General features: G+C 43.0%; 1 protein-coding gene across 5 annotated transcripts in view; it reads left to right on the forward strand.

The window, feature by feature from the left end:
• Positions 1-20775, forward strand: part of LOC127575646 (interleukin-5 receptor subunit alpha-like) — a 59951-nt gene that overhangs the window by 15138 nt on the left and 24038 nt on the right. For all 5 annotated transcript variants that reach the window (XM_052025527.1, XM_052025526.1, XM_052025522.1 and 2 more), the window contains exons 2-5: positions 9868-9989; positions 13701-13843; positions 15926-16073; positions 17651-17771. In XM_052025527.1, coding sequence (XP_051881487.1) covers positions 9902-9989; positions 13701-13843; positions 15926-16073; positions 17651-17771 — 500 coding nt within the window. In that variant the 5' untranslated portion in view covers positions 9868-9901. The remainder of the gene's footprint in view (positions 1-9867; positions 9990-13700; positions 13844-15925; positions 16074-17650; positions 17772-20775) is intronic.

Raw genomic sequence — 20775 nt, forward strand, 5'->3', positions numbered from 1 at the left:
CAGTTCTGGTCACCTTGCAGTAGGAAGGATGCCATTAACTTGGAAAGGGTTCAAAAAAGATTTATGAGGATGTTACTGGATTTGAAGGGTTGGATTTATAAGGAGTGGCTGGATGGGCTAGGACATTTTTCCTTGGAGGATAGGAGACTGAGGGTTAACCTACTAGAGCTATATAAAAACAAGAGGGGACATAGATAAGCTGAATAGTCACAGTCTGTTCCCCAGGGTAGGGGAGTCCAAAACCAGAGGGCATAGATTTAAAGTGAGAGGGGAAAAATTTAAAAGGGACCTGAGGGGCAACTTTTTCCACCGAGAGTGGTCAGTATTTGGAATGAGCTGCCAGAGGAAGTGGTAGAGACAGGTACAATGACGACATTTAAAAGGCATTTGAGGTACATGGGTAGGAAAGGTTTAGAGGGATATGGGCCAAATGAAAGCAAATGGGACTCTGAAGGGACTGCTCCTCAAGTTCTGGTTGCACTTCAGCCCCACACTCCTGATCTTTGGTCACCCAGTGTGGAGGGGGGTGAGTCGCTCGGGAGATCCCCTGGTCGGTTTGCTCATGGGCCTGGCCAGGGTGGCCATTCATGGGGTCCAAGTGGCGGGCAGTCGTGGGTTCTGCCTGAGCCGATTGCCTGCCCATCTTCTGGGTTTATGTCCGTGTAACGGGTAAATTGGGGGATTTCCTGGACTGGTGGGTGCCACAGGGGATCGAGTGTGTTCTGGATGGCAATGACCGTGTTATAACTTGACACTGTAAATAGTGTGTATCATGAAGTACTGTAATATTATATAAATGTGATTCTGTAATCACTGAATAAAGTTCCTTTGGAAAAGGAAACAAAAGGTAAATAGAGCAAGCTTAGTTCGACTACTTGGCTGGCATGGACAAGCTGGGCTGAAGGGCCTGTTTTCCATGCTGTGTAACTCTATGTCTCTATGATTCTAATTACAATTAAGAAATTAAAGGTGCACTTTTAGTTGTCATTTTAATGAAGGTTGGAGGCCCCATTCAAATGCACACTCAATGCGCCAAACTGTAAGGGTTGATAATTAACTCTAAATCCAGAGCCCTCAAGCCCCCTGGATTTATTGGTGAGTGGATGTAGTTGACTTGTCAATCTTCATAGAAACACCAGCTGGCCATTCACATGATCAGGCACACTATATCGGAGTGAGTGATGCCTTAGGAGAGAGAAGACCCAATGATCTGATGATCACTCCACCTTAGGCTGCAAGTGATAAACATTATAAATGTCAGTAAGCATTGCTGAGCCATCACTGAAAATTGCCAATTTGAATTAGCTCCAGCCTGTCCATTACTCTCCTTGGAAACGATTAGCTCCTTAATGAGACTTCTTTCAACTGTTAAAGTGAAGTGGTGGGTCAAAGTCTACGGACACAATGAAAAGTAAGAACAGGTGGATAATTTAAGTCAGCAGCAATGATTTGAATTCAAAGATCTGTTGATAAAAGAAGAAAAGTCAACACTGACACCTGCATTTGTGTAACACTCTGGACATGTTGAGGTCTCAAGATCAGGGTAACATGATGAGGTAACAGTCTGTGTACCAGGATTCAGGTGTCTGTGTGGAGTTTAGATATTCTATCCGTGACTGTGTTGGTGTTTCCTTCCACATCCAAAGGATGAATGGGTTTGAGGGTTCATTGGCCACTGTAAGCTACCTCTTCGTGTACTTGAGTAGCAAAAAGAATTAAAAGGGAGTTGATGGGTATGTGTGAGGGAGGATAAGTTACAGGGCTAGAGGGAAATAAGAAGACGGGAAATGGGAATAATGGGATTGCTTCCCTGACAGCTGGCATGGACCCATTGGGCTGAATGGCCTTCCTCTCAAGGGCAATGAAGGAGACATTATCACATGTTAACCTGGCTGGGATAAAGGAAGTGACAGTCACCAGAATTTATAAGAGTGGAAAAGTTTTTAAATGACCAAAGGTTGAAAGATGTTGGTGTCCAGAATGCCCTGGGAGTCCTTGTCCATGAATTACTGTAAATTAACACGTCGGTACACAAGCAATTAGGAAGGCAAAAGGTATGTTAGTCTTTATTGCAAGAGTATTTGGGTACAAGAGTAAAGATGTCTTACTGAAAGTATATAGAGTACAGGAAAAACCACACTAGGAATCTTGTGTACAGCTCTGGTCTCCCTACCTAAGGAAGAAAATGTGACTGCAGTGGATGTTCACCAGACTGATTCATAGAATCATAGAAATAACACAGAAGAAGACCTTTTCCTGTCTACGCTAGGGTTCCTTGGATCGTGGATTTGTTGTGTGTGGAGAGATTAAGTAAATGTGTGATATACACTTCAGAGTTTAGAAGAATCAGATGGGATCTCATAGGAACATACAAAATTCTGAAGATGTTTGACTGGGTAGATTTGGGTGTGAAGGTTCCCCAGGCATCACAATTAAGGGTGGGAAATTAGGATTGAAATATAGAGGAAGTCTTCAGTCATGATCTTTGGAATTCTCTACTCAAGAGCACTGTGAGGTTCAGTTACTCAGTCAGAGTATATTCAAGGAAGAGATGAATACATTGTTGGATAAATAGGGAATCAAGGGGTAATGTGCCAGAAAATGGTCCAGAAGTAAAATATCAGCCATGATCTTATTGAATGGTAGAGCAAGTATAAGGGAGTGAATGGCCTATTCCTGCTTCTGTTTTTTTTTGTGTCTCCAGCATCTTATGTCAAAGTGATGAATCAGAGATTCGCAAAATGGTCATTCAACCTGATGATTCTGTATCGCTTCTATGTTGTAAAAGAGATCCAGCTCACTCCAGTTCTTCTGCCCTCTCTATAGCCCTGCAAATTCTTTCCTTGCAAGTATTTATCTAGTTCCTTTTTGACTGGTTGAACTCCAGTTCCAGTTCTCTTTGGAGCGAAGGAGGAGGAGAGGTGACCTGATAGAGGTGTGCAAGATGATAAGAGGCATAGATGGAGTGGACAGTCAGAGACTTTTTCCCAGGGTGGAAATGGCCAACATGAGGGGGCATAATTTTAAGGTGATTGGAAGAAAGTACAGGGGGGATATCAGAGGTAAGTTTTTTACACAGAGAGTGGTGGTTGCATGGAACGTGCTTCCAGGGGTGCTACTAGAGGCAGATACATTAGGGACATTTAAGATACCTTTAGGTAGGCACATGGATGATAGAACAATGGAGGGGTATGTGGGAGGGAAGGGTTAGATTGATCTTAAAGTAGGTTAAAAGGTCGGCACAACATTGTGGGCCAAAGGGCCCATACTGTGTTGTAATGTTCTATGTTCTATGTTCTAACACTAAGTGGAGACAATTAGGAAAGATGTGAAGACTTTGGATAGAGTGCAGAAGAGAATTGTCTCCATTTCTACCCTGGCAGTGCATTCCAAGCCTTGATTCTTTTGCCAATCACCATCAAGAACCCCCTAACTCTGGACTCTTCTCATGAAACCAGTTTCTCTCTCTCCTTTCTGTGCATACCCTTCATGATTCTAAATATCTCTCACAACCTCCTCTGTTCCAGGAGAACAACCACAGCTTCTCCAGTCTATGCACATAACTAAAGACCCTCATTCCTGGAATCACTTTGGTAAATCTCTTCTGCACTCTATCCAAAGTCTTCACATCTTTCCTAAGTGTGACACTCTTCGGCACAATACTCCAGCTGAGTCCCAAACCAATATTTTAAAGTTGTTTTTTGACTTCTTTTCTCTTGTACTCACTGCCTCTATTTATAAAGACCAGAATCCCAGATTTTCTTAAACCCCTTTCTCTATCTGCTCTCCTACCTTCAAAGAACTGTGTAAATACACCCTTCTATCAGTTTATTGTAAGAATTTTAGAATTGTGCCCTTTAGTTTACGTTGCCTGTTGTCATTCTTCCTACCAAATTATAACACACCAGATTTCTCAGCATGAAGTTTCATCTAACATCTAATCGTTCATTCCAAATGCCTGTCTATGTCATGTGTGGATCTACTGTTACCCTCCTCACAGTTCATTGATAATCAGTCTTCAGTTATCAACAAATACCAGCCAAGTCACAGTCAGGAGGGCACAAAGAACCTCCAATGTTTCATTCCTCCCAGCAACAGCACCTTCAGTGGTGTAGCGCTTTCTCAGTTCTGCATTGAAACCTCAGTCTTCGTCAAACTTACGTGCTCACCTTTTTGTAGTAAGGCTTCAATGCTTGTTATTCTGACATAGAGCTGACTGCCCATGACACTGAGCCACAGCTGTTACCTCAGCTGGTGCATCTTGCAGCACAGACTTACAGAAAGGAAGAATCTACATTGCATTGCAAGAGGAACCGAAATACTCTGAAAATTGTGACAGAATGACTAGAGGTCATTGATGATGGCAGGCAGATGCAGAGTGCAGTTGACTTATATATCTCCCAGCAATTTTTTAGATGTATCAAAAAAAAATTGAGGTTTATTTTTAAACAGCTCGCAGTAAGAGACAGTACAGAGAGTGGAGAAAATAAAACAGGAGCCCACTGAGGCATGACAAATAAGCAAACAGAAGCTGCTCGCTGCACAAGGCACGACACAGTGATGGATGTAGAATACTCCATCCCAATAATTGCTGCACTGGCTGATGAAGTTCAACATAGGTTAATGCAAAAGGCACTTTGGTTGGATGAAGAGGGAGGTCACTTGTTAGAACAGTACAGCACAGCATTAGGCCCTTTGGCCCAAAATGTTGCACCAAGCTAATCAAACTAGTAATTAAATGCCTAACTTATCTAATCCCTTCTGCCTACACAATGGTAGAGTAGTGGTTAGTGTAACGCTATTACAGCGCCAGCGACCCGGGTTCAATTCCGGCCGCTGTCTGTAAGGAATTTGTACGTTCTCCCCATGTGTCTACATGGGTTTCCTCCGGGTGCTCCAGTTTCCTCCCACATTTCCAAAGATGTATGGGTTAGGAAGTTGTGGGCATGCTATGTTGGCGCTGAAAGTGTGGCGACACTTGCGGGCTGCCCCCAGAACACTCTACACAAAAGATGCATTTCGCTGTGTGTTTCGATATACATGTAACTAATAAAGATATCTTATATCTTACAATGCCCATATTCCTCCATTCTCTGTATATTCATGTGCCTATCTAAGAGCCTCTTAAAGGCCTCTTATCATATTTGCCTCTATCACCACCCCAGGCAGTGCATTCCAGGCATCCACCACTCTCTGTGTAAAAAAAAATTTCCCCACACATCTCCTTTGAACTTTCCTTCTCTCACCGTAAATGCATGCGTTCTAGTATTAGACATCTCGACCCTGGGAAAAAGATACTAGCTGTCTACTCTATCTATGCCTCTCATAATCTTATAAACTTCTGTCAGGTCTCCCCTCAGCCTCCACCGCTCCAGGGAAATCAATCCAAATCTGTCCAAGCTCTCCTTATAGCACATGCCCACTAATCCAGGCAGCGGCCAGGTAAACCTCTTCTGCACCCTCTCTAAAGCCTCCACATCCTTCCTATAATGGGGTGACCAGAATTGGATGAAATACTCTGGCCGAACCAGAGTTTTATAAAACTGCAGCATAACTTCCTCACTTGTTACTTGGAAAGTGCAAGTCTAGATGAGGCAGAGAGAGGATGGGATCTCAGAATGCAAGAACACTAATTGCTAAAAGTTGTACTACATGAGGCCATAAGGGGAACAAATCAAGCACTAGGGATTAATTCTCGTGGTGTAAAATTGAAAAGAAAGGAATTTATGTTACCTCTGCACTGAACCTTGGTTAGACCATGATTCAGAGTCTTATTCACAGTTCTGGTTACAATATTTTTTGTAAAAGTACAGAAGCAGTGGAGAAGGTGCAAAGAACATCTGCAAGGGTTTTTACTCAAGGGTGCACTTCCAGAAGGTGAACAGACTGGGTCTCCTTTCTCTTGAGAAAAAGAGAGTGAAAGAAGGACCTGACAGAGGACTTTAAAATGGTGAAAGGTTTTGACAGAGCATATAGAAAGAGGTTTCCAGATGTGGGTGAAAAATAACCAATGGCCATCAATACAAGATCATCACCAAGAAATCCAATGGAGAATTCAGAAGAAACATCTTTACTCAAAGAGAGATGATAAGATAAGATAAGATATCTTTATTAGTCACATGTACATCGAAAAACACAGTGAAATGCACCTTTTGCGCAGAGTGTTCTGGGGGGCAGCCCGCAAGTGTTGCCACGCCTCTGACACCAACATAGCATGCCCACAACTTCCTAACCCATACATCTTTGGAATGTGGGAGGAAACTGGAGCTGCCAGAGGAAACCCATGCAGACATGGAGAGAACGTACAAACTCCTTACAGACAGCGGCCGGAATTGAACCCGGGTCGCTGGCACTGTGACTCGTTACCACAGGATGCATTTGAAGTGAATAATGGAGGTGCTGGACAAGTGTGTGAAGGGAAAGGGGCTATGTTGATAGATTTGAATGAAGATTTGATGGGAGCAAGCTTGAATGGAGCATAATGGATAATTCAGCATAACAGCATGGACTTGTGCTGAATGATCCGTTTCTGTGCCATATAACCAGGGTAACATAACCAATGTAACCAACCTATGTAATCCTTTGTAGAGAGTGATCATTGCTAGTTTGCTGCAGGAACACTCATAGCTACCATGCATCAAACAACTATGGTTCACGCACTTTCAGGACTACCAGGAGTTTTGAGGAATTAAAGACTTACGCTGTTCCAAGCAACCCTGGAGAAAAATCACCACAGCATTAAAAATTGTTTTCAGATAAAATTTTTTATTTGGTAATTGTAAAAGTATTCACAAGAATGTTACTGGGACAGGAGGGCTTGAATTATAAGGAGAGACTGGCAAGGCTGGGGCTTTTATACGCAGAGTGCAGGAGGCTACGTGACCTTAAAGAAGTATATAAAATCATTAGGAGTGTGGATAAGGTGGATGGTCGCTGTCTTCTTTCCAAGGTAGGAGAGTCTAAAACTAGAAGGCATAGGTTTAAGATGCAAGGGGAAAGACCTAAAAGGGACCTGAGGGGCAACTTTTTCCGGACAGAGGTTGGTGGATATATGAAATCAGCTGCCAAAGGAAGTGGCAGAAGTGGGTACAATTACAATGTTTGACAAGATATTTGGATGGGTACGTGAATAGAAAAAGTTGAGAGGGATATGGGCCAAATGCAGGAAATTGGAACTAGCTCAGGTCAGCAACTTGGTCGGCATGGGCGAGTTGGGCTGAAGGGCCTGTTTCCATGCTGTATAACTCTACGATTCTACGGGACAGGATGGAGGTGTTGGGGGGAGGACTATTTGACTGATGAGCAAGAATCATCCAATTAGGGAGTGAAGAGCCCGTTCACTCTCCAAATGGAATAGGAAGCTGATAGCTCCTGAGGATTAGCATGCTCAATGGACAATGGGAGGAGGGGAGGTACAAGTTCTTGGACATAGGAAATTGTATTGGGGATGGGCATGCCCCACTAATGAATGGCAGGAACGTAGGATTCAGTGATTGGAAGCAGAATATCATGTAATAAAGATCTAAAGAAAACAGTCGAGCAGTGTTTCTTTAGCACTGCCATGTAATGGCAGTCTGAACTTTGTGCTCTATTTGCTGGTGTAGAGCTTGGAATTATATCACTGTTCATTTTTGCTGGTTCTAAATCCCGGAGTGCCCTGTACAACAACATTGTGGAATTACATCGGGTAAACAACATAGGAACAGAGCAGTCACCACAACCAGTCCATCCCAATATTTATGTTCCACTCAAATCTCTTCCTGTCCTTGTCCATCCAAACCTATCAACATGACTTGCTACTCCCTTTTCCCTTATCTCTCTTGTCCAGCCTCCCATTGAACACATCTATTCTCTTCAGCCGCATTCTTATCACTTTATTGGTAAACAAGTCTCTTTCGAATTCCCTGCTGGATTTCTTGCTGCCTATCTCACATTGATTGCCTCCAGTCATCCTCTTCCCTCAAGCGGAAACATCTTCCGTTTCCACCCGACCAAAACCTTCCACCTTTTTATAGATATCTGTTAGATGATGCCTCCATCTTCTTTTCCCATCTACATTTAATTATTTGTATTATACGGTTATTTGTTCATAGGGCAAGAATATTGATGGCAAGGCTGGCATTTATTGCCCATCCCTGATGGCCTCCTGGGAGCAGCTCCTTGCTAGGTCTGGAGTCAAGTATAGGCCTGATTGGGAAATTATGGCAGATTTTAGTTCCTGAAGGTCATTAGTGAACTAGTTTGATTTTCTGCAGCAACTCGTATTCTCACAGTTACCATCACTGAAATTTGACTTTTATTCTGGATTTCTTTAATTAACTAAATTTAAATTGCTCAGCTGCTGTGGTGATATTTTGAACTCAGATCTCCAGGTCAATGATCCCAGCTTTGTATATAGTAGACTATAAGTTTAGCCACTGAGTTACTGTGTCCCTTTAGATTTTTGGAAGGCAGAAATGTTGGCCTTGGTGTCCAGAAATTTATCACTCGCTATTTTAAATGAGCACAAGGACTGAGCTTCCATTCGAGGTAGAGAATTTCAGAGAAATGATGGAGAATTCCAAAGGTTCACCATCCCTAAAAAAAGAAATTTCTCCTCATCTCAGTCCTAAGTGGCATACTCCTTACTCTCAAACTGTGCACACTGGTTCTGATCCCCTCAGTCCTCCCTCCATCCAGCCTGCCAACCCTTGTGGGATTTTGTAAGCTTCAATGGGGTATCCCCTCATTCTGCTAAAGTTGATAGAATACAGCCCCAGGCTATTCAATCTCTCTCCATACAGCAAATCCACAATCTCTGGAACCAGTCCAGTGAATCTTCACTGCATTCCCTTCAAGGTAAATAGATCCTTTCTTAGGTATGGAGACCAAGACTTTACATAATGCTCTTAGTAAGGCCTCACCAAAGCCCTGTACTGTTGCAATAAGACTTCCTCACTCCAGTAATCAGACCCTCTCTTAATTAATAACTTAGAGTCATGGAGTCATGCAGCAAGGTATGGGTGTTCTTCGGCCCAACTCGTCCATGCCAACCAAGATGCTCAACTAAACTTATCCCATTCTCCCACATTTGACCCATATCCTTCTAAACCTTTCCTATCCATGTACCTATCCAAGTGTCTTTTAAAAGTTATTATTGTACCTGCTTCAACAATTTCCTCTGGCAGCTCATTCCGTATATGCACCACCTTTTGCATGAAAATGTTTCCCCTCTCACCTTCAACCTATGCCCTCCAGTTTTTGATACCCCAACCCTGGGCCTGGGAAAAAGACTGCGTGCATTGACCCTATCTATGCGCTTCATGGTTTTATAGAGCTCTATAATATCCCCCCTCAGTCTGCTACGCTCCAAGGAATAAAGACCTAGCCTGCCCAACCTCTCTCCATAACTCAGTCCCTTAAATCCTGACAACATCCTCATAAGTATTTTCTGCACTCATTCCAGCTTAATGGCATCTTTCGCATAACAGAGTGACCAAAATTGAACACAATACTCCAAGTGTGGCCTCACCAATGTCCTATAGAACTGCAAAACAACATCCCAACTTCTATACGTGTCCTATAATCAGACCCTAGCTTAATTAATAACATGTATCATGATCTTACTGAAACTGGCAAGAATTTGAGAGCTGGCTTGAAGAGCTGTACAGCCCATTCTTTTGATTCTGGTGTCCTTATGTTGATTTCATCATGACTTTTAATGGACAAGTTATTTACTGCTTACTACAAATTATTTACTGCAACGAGATTGGGAGAGTGGGTAGTGGGGTCTCATTTAATTAAACAATTAAACAAAGCTGCACTACAACTATAAGAAAATGAAATCCATCATAAAGTATTTTAATTTGTTTTTGCACCCTTCCTTAGGTTACGCTGAGGTTTCTACTGCAATCAGCTTGTCATGATGCTTGCAAAATTCTTCCTGCTCCTGGCTGTTGTTTGGACTTTTGAAGTAAATGCAGCTATCTCCAGTTTCTTGGAAGAAATGAGTAAGTAAATTCAGCTGTTTCATATTAAATTAATCCAAGGTCAGCCGTAATCCAGATGTCTCCTAAGAGTTTTGATAACTTTTTCGGAAGTGGTTAATTTTATCAGGAATTTGTACTCTGAGATTGCCAGATCTTGGCTTCTCTAATCCTATAAAAGCTTAATGATTTCCAGTGGTATCAAAGCATTGTTTTGGGAAGAAGGGGACCTTTGAATCCATGATGGTTCCTGGTGGAGGAATCCCATTCCCTGCTCTGTCCTCAAAGATCTGCAAATTATTTTCCCTTAATTATTGGAGGGCATTATATTATTATTAGAGGGATTAAAGGGCATGTTCTATAAGGAGAGGTTGGACAAACTTGAGTTGTTTTCTCTGCAGTGGCAGATGCTGAGGGGAGATCTGATAGGGGTTTATAAGATTATGAGAGGCATAGATAGGGTAGACAGCCGGTATCTTTTTTCCAGGGTTGAAATGTTTCAGGGCATTCATTTAAGATGATAGGGGTTAAGTTCAAAAGAGATGTGTGGGGCAAGTTTTCTACACAGAGAGTGGTGGATACCTCGGGTGCTGGTAGAGGCAAATAAGGTAAGGTATTTTTATTAGTCACATGTACATCGAAACACACAGTGAAATGCATTTTTTGCATAGAGTGTTCTGGGGGCAGCCCGCAAGTGTCGCCACACTTCCGGCGCCAACATAGCATGCCCACAACCTCCTAACCTGTACACCTTTGGAATGTGGGAGGAAACCGGAGCACCCGGAGGAAACCCACACAGACATGGGGAGAATGTACAAACTCCTTAAAGACAGCGGCGGGAACTGAACCTGGGTCGCTGGCGCTGTAATAGCGTTATGCTAACCACTACACTGCCATGCTTGCCCAAGATGGAGGCGTTCAAGAGGCTCTTAAATAGGCATGTGATTGTGCAGAGAATGGAGGGATATAGACATTGTGTAGGCAGAACAGATTAGTTTAATTAGGCATTTAATTGTTCCTGTGCTGTACTGTTCTATGTTCTATGACCCTCCAGTTCCCTTTTGAAACCAATGATTGCCTCGGAACCACCCTCATTGCAGGTTGTGAGTTCTGGATCATCATCATTGAATTGTTTCACATCTCCCACTTATCACTGCTTGTTACCCCACCACAAAAGGCAAAATATTTCTGGTATTATTGAAATGTTCTTTTAAAATTAATGCTTTACCTGTTTCCCAATTGATTTAATTCATTTAGGATTTAACATCCAGCACTTGAAGTTTAATGTTAATTCTGTGTGTGAAGTTAAGGGTAGAGTCATTGAATCATAAAGCAATACAGCATTGATACAGGCCCTTCGGCCCAAAGAGTTCATGCTACCCACCCAGCTAGTCCTAATTTCCTGTGTTAGGCCCACATTACTCGAAGCCCTGCCCCTCCATGTACCTATCCCAGTGCTTCTTAAATAATACTATTGTACCTGCCTCAATCACTTCCTCTATCAGCTCGTTCCATATACTCACCACCCTCTGCGTGGTAGAGTTGACCCTCAGGCCCTTTTAACTCTTTACCCTCTCACCCTAAATCTGTGCCCACTAGTTTTGGACTCCCCTACCCTGGGGAGAAGACTGTTACCATCCACCTTATCTGTGCCTCTCATAATTTTGACCATTTTTGTAAGGTCACCGTCATTCTCCTACGTTCCAGCGAATAAAGTCCTAGCTTGGCCAACCTCTCCCTATAACTCAAGCCCTCTAATTCCTAACAACATCCTTGTAAATCTTTTGTGCACCCTTTCCAGTTTAACCACATCCTTCCTATAATTAGGTGACCAAAATTGTAGACAGTATTCCAAGTGTGGCCTCACCAATGACTTATACAACTGCAACATAATGTCCCAACTCCTATACTCAATGCCCTGACTGATGAAGGCCAGCATGCTGAATGCCTTCTTCACCACCCTGTCTCCCTCTGATGTCACTTTCAATGAACTTTGCACTTGTACTCTGAGGTCCCTCCATTCCATTAAACTCCCTAGTGCCCCACCATGCACAGCATAAGTCCTATGCTGGTTTGACTTTCCAAAATGCATCACCTCACACTTATCTATATTGAAATCCATTTACCATTCCTTCGCCCATTTCCCCAACTGATCAAGATCCCCCTGTAATCTACGATAATCTTCTTCACTATCAACAACACCTCCTAATTTTGTGTCATCCGCAGACTTACAGATCAAGCCTTGTGCATTCGCATCCGAATCATTTATATAAATAATGAATAACAAGGGTCCCAGCACTGACCCCTGCAGCACACCACCAGTCACTGGCCTCCATTCCGAGAAACAACCTTCAACCACCACCCTCTGCTTCCTACCTCCGAGCTAACTAGTTCTCCCTGGATTCCAGGGAACCAAACCTTCTAGACCAGCCGACCATGCTGGACCTTGTCGAAGGCCTTGCTAAAGTCCAAATAGACAATATCCACTGCCCTACCACAAAATAAACAAAAACTATTCTCATGTTTAATTTGGTCAATAAATTAATTTACACCAAGGTATACAGTAATCTTTTGTTGGTAAGTTGCCTTTAGTATTACATTAATAGCTGACTGCTATCATTAAGGCACAGGTTGGACTATGAGTATTATATTCATAATATAACATAAGATATCTTTATTAGTCACACGTACATTGAAACACACAGTGAAATACATCTTTTGTGTAGAGTGTTCTGGGGGCAGCCCGCAAGTGTCGCCACGCTTCCGGCGCCAACATAGCATACCCACAACTTCCTAACCCGTACATCTTTGGAATGTGGGAGGAAACCGGAGCACCCAGAGGAAACCCACGCAGACACGAGGAGAATGTACAAACTCCTTACAGACAGCGGCCGGAATTGAATCTGGGTCGCTGTAATAGCGTTACGCTAACTGCTACAGGGCCAAGTCATAAATCTATAGTTTATTAAAAGAACACCACAGGAACAGGCCCTTTGGCCCATGATGTCTGCTCCAAAAACAATGCCAAATTAAACTAAATCTCTTCACCCTGCACATGATCCATATCCCTCCATTCCCTGCAAATTCACGTGTCTTATCTAAAAGCCTTTTAAATGCAATTATCATATCCATTTCCATCACTACCCCTGGCAGCCCATTCCAGGCACCCAACACACACTGTGTAAAAGAAAAACTTGCCCTGCACGTCCCCTTTAAACTTCCCCCCTCTCACCTTAAATGTATGTGCTCCAATATTTGACATTTCTACCCTGAGAAAAAGATTCTTACTCTCTACCCTATCTATGCCTCTCAGAATTTTATAAACTTCTATCAGGAATGGGTCCAGAAACATGTCATTTTCAGTATAAATAAAGTGCACAACACTGAAGGCATTCCAGTTCATAAAAATAAATGGATTTAGGATTGTTTATAGTAGGTGACCCCCGTATCCCCATTAAAGTTCCTTAAACTCATGTCATCCAAAGCCAGAGATACCAGTTTGACACAGATACTGTCAAAACTCCAAGGAATAATTTTAACCTGATAGGCAGGTGAAAATAAGAACAGTATAATGAAAGATTGCCTGTTTTAAACTTTGCCTGATTTCCAAATGCTAAGGCAATGTATTTGCGCACCTTTCTGGGTGTTCAATGGTATCTCAATGTTAGACGTGTGTCTTCCACTTACAAAGATCTGTTGTTCGCTTACTAATTCAACTAACGTTATCTTCCAAAGTTAAGATGAATCCACCCATGAACATACGGATTTCCTCTGGAAGTTTCGGAGAATACACCGTGTCTTGGGATGGAAATTGCACATTTCAAGACAATGTATACTACCAGCTTGACTACAAGTACCTCAATCCAAGTGATAGCAAGGTAGATTTTATCAACTCTCTCAAAATACCTATATTACCACTTCAGTTGGTATAATGTACCCTCTTTAAGGGTTGTACATTCTATTTTCCTAAAAGAGTGAAGAACATGGTTCACAATTGGCTTCATTGGCCAGTCTTTATTGCATAACCATAGGACGCTGATCGGATATTAGATTGAGAGATACTGTATAAGAGCAGAAGGTGACTGGTAAGACAGGAGACTGGAAACTCAGGGTCACGCTTGCGGTGTGTTATGCAAAATGTACACACAGCATGATGGAGAACATGGCCTGATCAGCAAAAGCAGTTTACTACAGTGAAAGAAGTACAGAGAAACTGATTTTACAGAGGGATCCTGGGGTCCAAGTCCATAGCTCGCTGATGGTGGCCGCGCAAGTAGGTAGGCTGGTAAAGAAGGTGTGTGGCATGCTTGCCTTCATTGGTCAGAGCAGTGAGTATAAGAGTCAGGAAGTCATGCTGCAGCTCTGTAAAACTTTAGTTAGACTGCACTTGGAGTATTGTGTGCACTTCTGGTTGCCCCATTACAGAAAGGATGTGGAGAATTTGGACGAGGTGCAGAAGAGGTTCACCAGGATGCTGCCTGGATTGGAGAGCATAAGCTATAAGAAGAGGTTAGACAAACTTGTGTTGTTTTCTCTGGAGCGTCAGAGGCCGAGGGGAGAAGTTTATAAGATTATGAGAGGCACAGATAGGGTAGGCAGTCAGATTCTTTTTCCCAGGGTAGAAATATCAAGTACTAGAAGACATGCATTTAAGGTGAGAGGGGGAAAGTTTCAAGGAGATGTGCCGGGCAAGTTGTCTTACGCAGAGCGGTAGGTACCTGGAATGGGGGTAGGGTGGAAGCAGATATGATAGAGTTGTTCAGAGGTTTTTAGATAGACATACAAATATGCAGGGAATGGAGGGATATGGATCATGTGCAGGCAGAAAGAATTTAGTTTAATTTGGCATCTTGTTCAGCACAGACATTGTGGACTGAAGGTATTGGTATTGGTTTATTATTGTCTCTTGTACCAAGGTACAGTGAAAAACTTGTCTTGCATGCCGTTCATACAGATCAATTCATTACACAGCACAATGAGGTAGTACAGGATAAAACAATTAGAGAATACAGAATAAAGAGTCACAGCTACAGGGAAGTGCATTGCAGGTAGACAATAAGGTGTAAGGTCACAACAAGGTAGATTGTGAGGTCAAGAGTCCATCTCATCGTATAAGGGAAGCGTTCGATAGTCTTATCACAGTGGGATAGAAGCTGTCCTTGAGCCTGGTGGTATGTGCCCTCAGGTCCATGTATCTTCTGCCTGATGGGAGAGAAGAGAGAATGACCCGTGTAGGTGGGGTCTTTGATTATGCTGGCTGCTTCACCAAGGCAGTGAGATGTATAGACGGAGTTCATGGAAGGGAGGCTGGTTTCCGTGATGTGCTGGGCTACGTCCACACCTCTCTGCAGTTTCTTGGGCCAATCAGCACATTTGATCCATTAATGCTTCACATGAGGCCCCCTCCCCACCACCTAACCCTCTCTGCAGGTCCTTCAATTCCCTTCTCCCTCTCCTTGTCTTATGAGGATAGGTTGAGTGAGCTAGGGCTATTCTCTTTGGAGAGAAGGAGGATGAGAGGTGACTTGATAGAGGTGTACAAGATGATAAGAGGCATAGATAAGTGGACAGTCAGAGACTTTCTCCCAGGGCGAAAATGGCTAACACGAGGGGACATAATTTTAAGGTGATTGGAGGAAGGTATAAGGGGGATGTCAGAGGTAAGTTTTTACACAGAGAGTGGTGGATACATGGAACACACTGCCAGCAGAGGTTATGGGGGCAGATACATTGGGGACATTTAAGAGACTCTTAGATAGCCACATGAATGATAGAGAAACGAAGGGCTATGTGGAAGGGAAGGGTTGGATAGATCTTAGAGCAGGATAAAATGTTGGCACAACTTTGTGGGCCGAAAGGCCTGTACTGTGCCGAAATGTTCTATGTTCTATGTAATGTTCAGCTTTTGCAATTTGTTATTAACATGAAGAGGTTTAAGAAAACTTGTTTAAAAAATTTAGTCCTACAGTTATTTTGTACAAGAATATCAAAAGAAGATGGATTTGGAATTACACCGGGGACTATTTACACAAGTCAAGCTGGGATATTTTGGAGACACTGATGACGAAATATCCAGCAATTGGACTGAGAGAACTTTTGACCTACCACGTATGTTTCTATTTTAGTGGTTTGTTGAATCACTTTGTGTATTAGTATTCAACTCAGTAGCTTGGTAAAAGGGTAACAAGGAACGAACCATTTCAACAATGATGCGAGACAGCTGATAAGGCATGGACAGCACACATTTGTAAAGTCAAGCATCATGCAGTGTTCATTACAATTATACAAATAATGCACTTAGCACAATTAAAAGGACAGCATGATGTTACTTTAGCCACCATCAACTCAGAGACAGCTAAAGCCAATTGATTACTGTTGCTGTACAGGGACCATACAATAAATTCTTCTCATGTATACACTTACGCCCTCTGAGAATCACTGGACCAACTATCCCTGAGTGCCTGTGAGAAGCTATTGGTGAGATGCCTTCTTAATGTGCAGTAACTGGTGGTGCACTCACTACCACACAAGATAGCCTTTAGACATTTAGGCTTTGCCTAACTGGAGAGGGCTGCCTCTTCTGGCATTAACAGAGATGGCATTTTATTATGGAACACAACCTCTCAAAGGTAAATGAAACTAAAAAGAAATCTGCAGATGTTGGAAACTGGAAATAAAAACAGAAAGTGCCAGAAACACTCAGCAGGTCAGGCAGCATCTGTGGAAAGAAAAACAGAGTTAATGTTTCAGGTCAAAGACCCTTCATCTGAACTGGGAATGTTCCCCAGTTCTGATGAAAGGTCCTCAACCTGAAAAGTTCTTTCTGCCATGATGCTCTCTGACCCGCTGAGTATTACTTACCTTCTTTTGCCCACCCCTTATTTCCCCCCCACTCCTTTGTCTTCCCTTATTCCTGTGGCTCCCTTCCCCCGCCTTGATGACCTGCCCATCTCCTCTCCTCCCCTCCCCCATCCTTTATTCCATGGTCCACTGCCCTCTCCTACCAGATTCCTTCTTCTTCAGCCCTTTGCCTCTTCTACCTATCACCTCTCAGTTTATTACATTTTCTCCCCCTCCCCCACCCACCCACCTACCTTCCCCTCTCACCTGGACTCACCTATCACCTGACCTCACCTATCCCCTGCCTGCGTGTGCTCCTCCCCTCCCCCCCCCCCCACCTTGTTATTCTGGCTTCTGCCCTCTTCCTTTCCAGTCCTGATGAAGGGTCTCGGCCTGAAATGTTGACTGTTTATTTCCCTCCATGGATGCTGCCTGACCTGCTGAGTTCCTCCAGCGCTTTTTGTGTATTGCTCCAGATTCCAGCATCTGCAGAATTTCTTGTGTCTCCCTGTTACTGACATCTGGTTTTATACCATCTCATGGGGTTCTTTTTGACATGTTGTTAACTACTAAACACAATATTCTGAGTTTCATTAGGCTTCAGCAAGTGATCAGATTACACCAAATTCCACTGCACCATCCAATCCCCTCACAAGTATTCTGACTCACAATAATCAAGAGGTTTAATAATCTGAAGTGACAGACAAGACAGTAGGAATGCATATTAACTTTGAAACTCTGCTTAATTATGGGAATTGAAAGGATAATCTATTTGCATAATAACATCTACATATGAAATATAGAAATATGTTCACTTTTACTTTCTGTTTGTGTTATTCCTTCAGGTGATTCATTTGCCTCAGTTGACAACTTGACCTGCATTTTTTATGGTAATACCTACATGAACTGTACGTGGGATATTAATGAAAATGCACCAGAGAATGAACAATACATTTTGTCCTACAGGTAAGGATGGATCTCTAACAACATTTTTTGTTGGACCTTGTTTCTCTGCCTGATGTCCATCTGACCTTACACCTTATTGTTGACCTTGCTTCTCATTGTCTGCCTGCACTGCACTTTCTCTATAGCTGTGACACTTTATTCTGCATTCTGTATCGTCTTACCTGTACGATCTCAATGCACTGTGTAATGAATTGATCTGTATGAACAGTATAGAACATTACAGCACAGTACAGGCCCTTTGGCCCACAATGTTGTGCTGACCTTTTAACCTACTCTGAGATCAACCTAACCATTCCCTCCAACATTCCCTCCTCCATTTTTCTATCATCCATGTGCCTATATAAGAGTCTCTTAGATGTCCCTAATGTATCTGCCTCTACCAGCACCCCTGGCAGTACGTTCCACGCACCCACCACTCTCTGTGTAAAAAACTTACCTTTGGTATCCTCCCTGTACTTTCCTCTAATCACCTTAAAATTATATCCCCTCATGTTAGCCATTTCTGCCCTGGGAAAAAGTCTTTGGCAGTCTACTCGATCTATCATCTTGTACACTTCTATCAAGTCACCTCTCATCCTCCCTCATTCCAAAGAGAAAAACCCTAGCTCGCTCAACCTATCCTCATTAGACATGCTCTCCAATCCAGGCAGCATCCTGGTAAATCTCCTCTACACCCTTTCTAAAGCTTCCACTTCCTTCCTATAGTGAGGTGACCAGAACTGAACACAATACTCTGAGTGTGGTCTAACCAGAGTTCTATAGAGCTGCAACATCACCTCACAGCTCTTGAACTCAATCCCCTGACTAATGAAGGTCAACACACCATACGCCTTCTTAACAACCTTATCAACTTGTGCGGCAACTTTGAGGGACCTATGGACTTGGACCCCAAGATCCCTCTGTTCCTCCACTCTGCTAAGAATACTGCCATTAACCCTGTATTCTGCCTTCAAATTTGACCTTTCAAAGTGTGTCACCTCACACTTTTCTGGGTTGACTCCATCTGCCAATTCTCAGCTCAGCTTTACATCCTGTCAATGTCCTGTTGTAACCCTTGACAACCTTCTACACTATCCACAACACCACCAACCTTTGTGTCATCTGCAAACTTACTAACCCACCCTTCCACATCCTCATCCAAGTCATTTATAAAAATCACAAGAGCAGGGGTCCCAGAACAGATCCCAGACCACTGGTCACCGACCTCCAGGCAGAATACGCTCCACCTACCACCACCTTCTGTCTTCTATGAGCGAGCCAATTCTGAATCCACATAGACAAGTTTCCCTGGATCCCATGCCTTCTGACTTTCTGAATGAGCCTATCATGGAGAACCTTATCAAATGCCTTACTAAAATTAATATATACCACATCCACTGTTCTACCCCAATTAATATACTGTATATTTTGTCGATGTGTCTTATGCAAGACAAGTTTTTCACTGTACCTTGGTACATGTGACAATAATAAACCAATTCCGATTCCAGTTATTTTGCATATCTGTTTGTTGTGTGTGTTGTTCCAGTTCTCTTTTTGTATACACATCTGTCTGTCATTTTATTATTTTGTCTCTATCTATCTCTCTCTCTGTCCCTCTCTCCCTCCCTCCCTTTCTATCCCTCCCTTCCTCCCTCTCTCTCTCCCTCCCTCCCTCCCTTCCTCCCTCTCTCTCTCCCTCCCTCCCTACCTCCATCTCTCTTTTTATTTATCTGTCTACCATCTGCCTGATTGCTTGTCTGTCTGATATATCTCTCTGCCTATTTGCCTGTCTTCCTGTCAGCCCATCAAAATACCAACCTATTTTTCCAATTAACCATTTACCCATGTCTCTGGCTGGCTATGTGCCATTCTTATCATTGAATCACAGGAGGAGGTCATTTGGCCCATCCTATCCATTCTGGCTCTCTACCAGAGCAACCCATTAGATCTATACCCCCTCTTCGCCCCCTTCTGCTCCCCTCCCCATTTTCTTCACAGCCTTGCAAATTTTTCTTCACTGGGCATTCATCCAATTCCCTCACGTGTTTCCAATGGAACCTGACCCCACCACATCTGCATTTCAGTGCATTCCAGATTCCAACCACACTGCATGGAATGGTTTGCCTTCATGCCTCTCTTAATCCCCTACCGGTGTATTTTATACATGTGACTTCTAGTCCTTGAGTCCTTCACCAGTGGGAACAGATTCCCATGATCTAGTGTCCAAACCTCTCATCATGTTACATACTTCTCTCAAATCTGCCCTCAGCTTTCCCTTCTCCACAGAAAGTAGCCCCGCCTCCCTAATTTGTCCTTGTAGTGGTCGTCAGTCAGCCCAGGAATCATTCTTGTAAATCGTTTGCACACCCTCATATCCTTCTTACAACATCGTGATGAGAATTGAACACAATATTCCATTTGAGGCTGGATCAATGTTCAGCTTGACATTCTTTGAACAACTTTTAAAAGACATTTGGATAGGTACATGGATAGGAAAGGTCTGGAAGATTATAGGCCAAATGCTGGCAAAAGGGACTGGCTTGGATGAGCATCTTGGTTGGCATGGACCAGTTGGGCCGAAGGGCCTGTTTTTGTGTTTGTTGACTCTTTTTCTGTATTTATACTCTGTGCCTCTATTGATAAATTATATATGCCTTGTTAACCCTATTCTCAAAATGCGCACATATACGCCCAGGTCCCTCTGCTCCTGCACCCCTTTTAGAACAGTATCCTCATCCTATCTTACATCTCCTCATTTGTCCTCCATCTCCTCTCATTTCTCAGCATTAAACTTCATCTGCCCATTCTACCATCTTTTGTATCCTGCTACAATCTATCATTGTCCTCTTTGCAGTTCACAACACTAAGTTTTATGTCACCTGCAAATTTATGAATTGTGACTCGCACCTCCAAGTCTAGATCCTTGGTTTTGCTCAAACACAGCAATGACCCTGACACCAATTCTGAGAGACACCACCATTCACCTTCCTCCAGTATGAAGGACCACCATTGATCACATCCCTCT

This window comes from Pristis pectinata, chromosome 11, assembly GCF_009764475.1.
Source record: "Pristis pectinata isolate sPriPec2 chromosome 11, sPriPec2.1.pri, whole genome shotgun sequence".
Lineage (NCBI taxonomy): Eukaryota > Metazoa > Chordata > Chondrichthyes > Rhinopristiformes > Pristidae > Pristis > Pristis pectinata.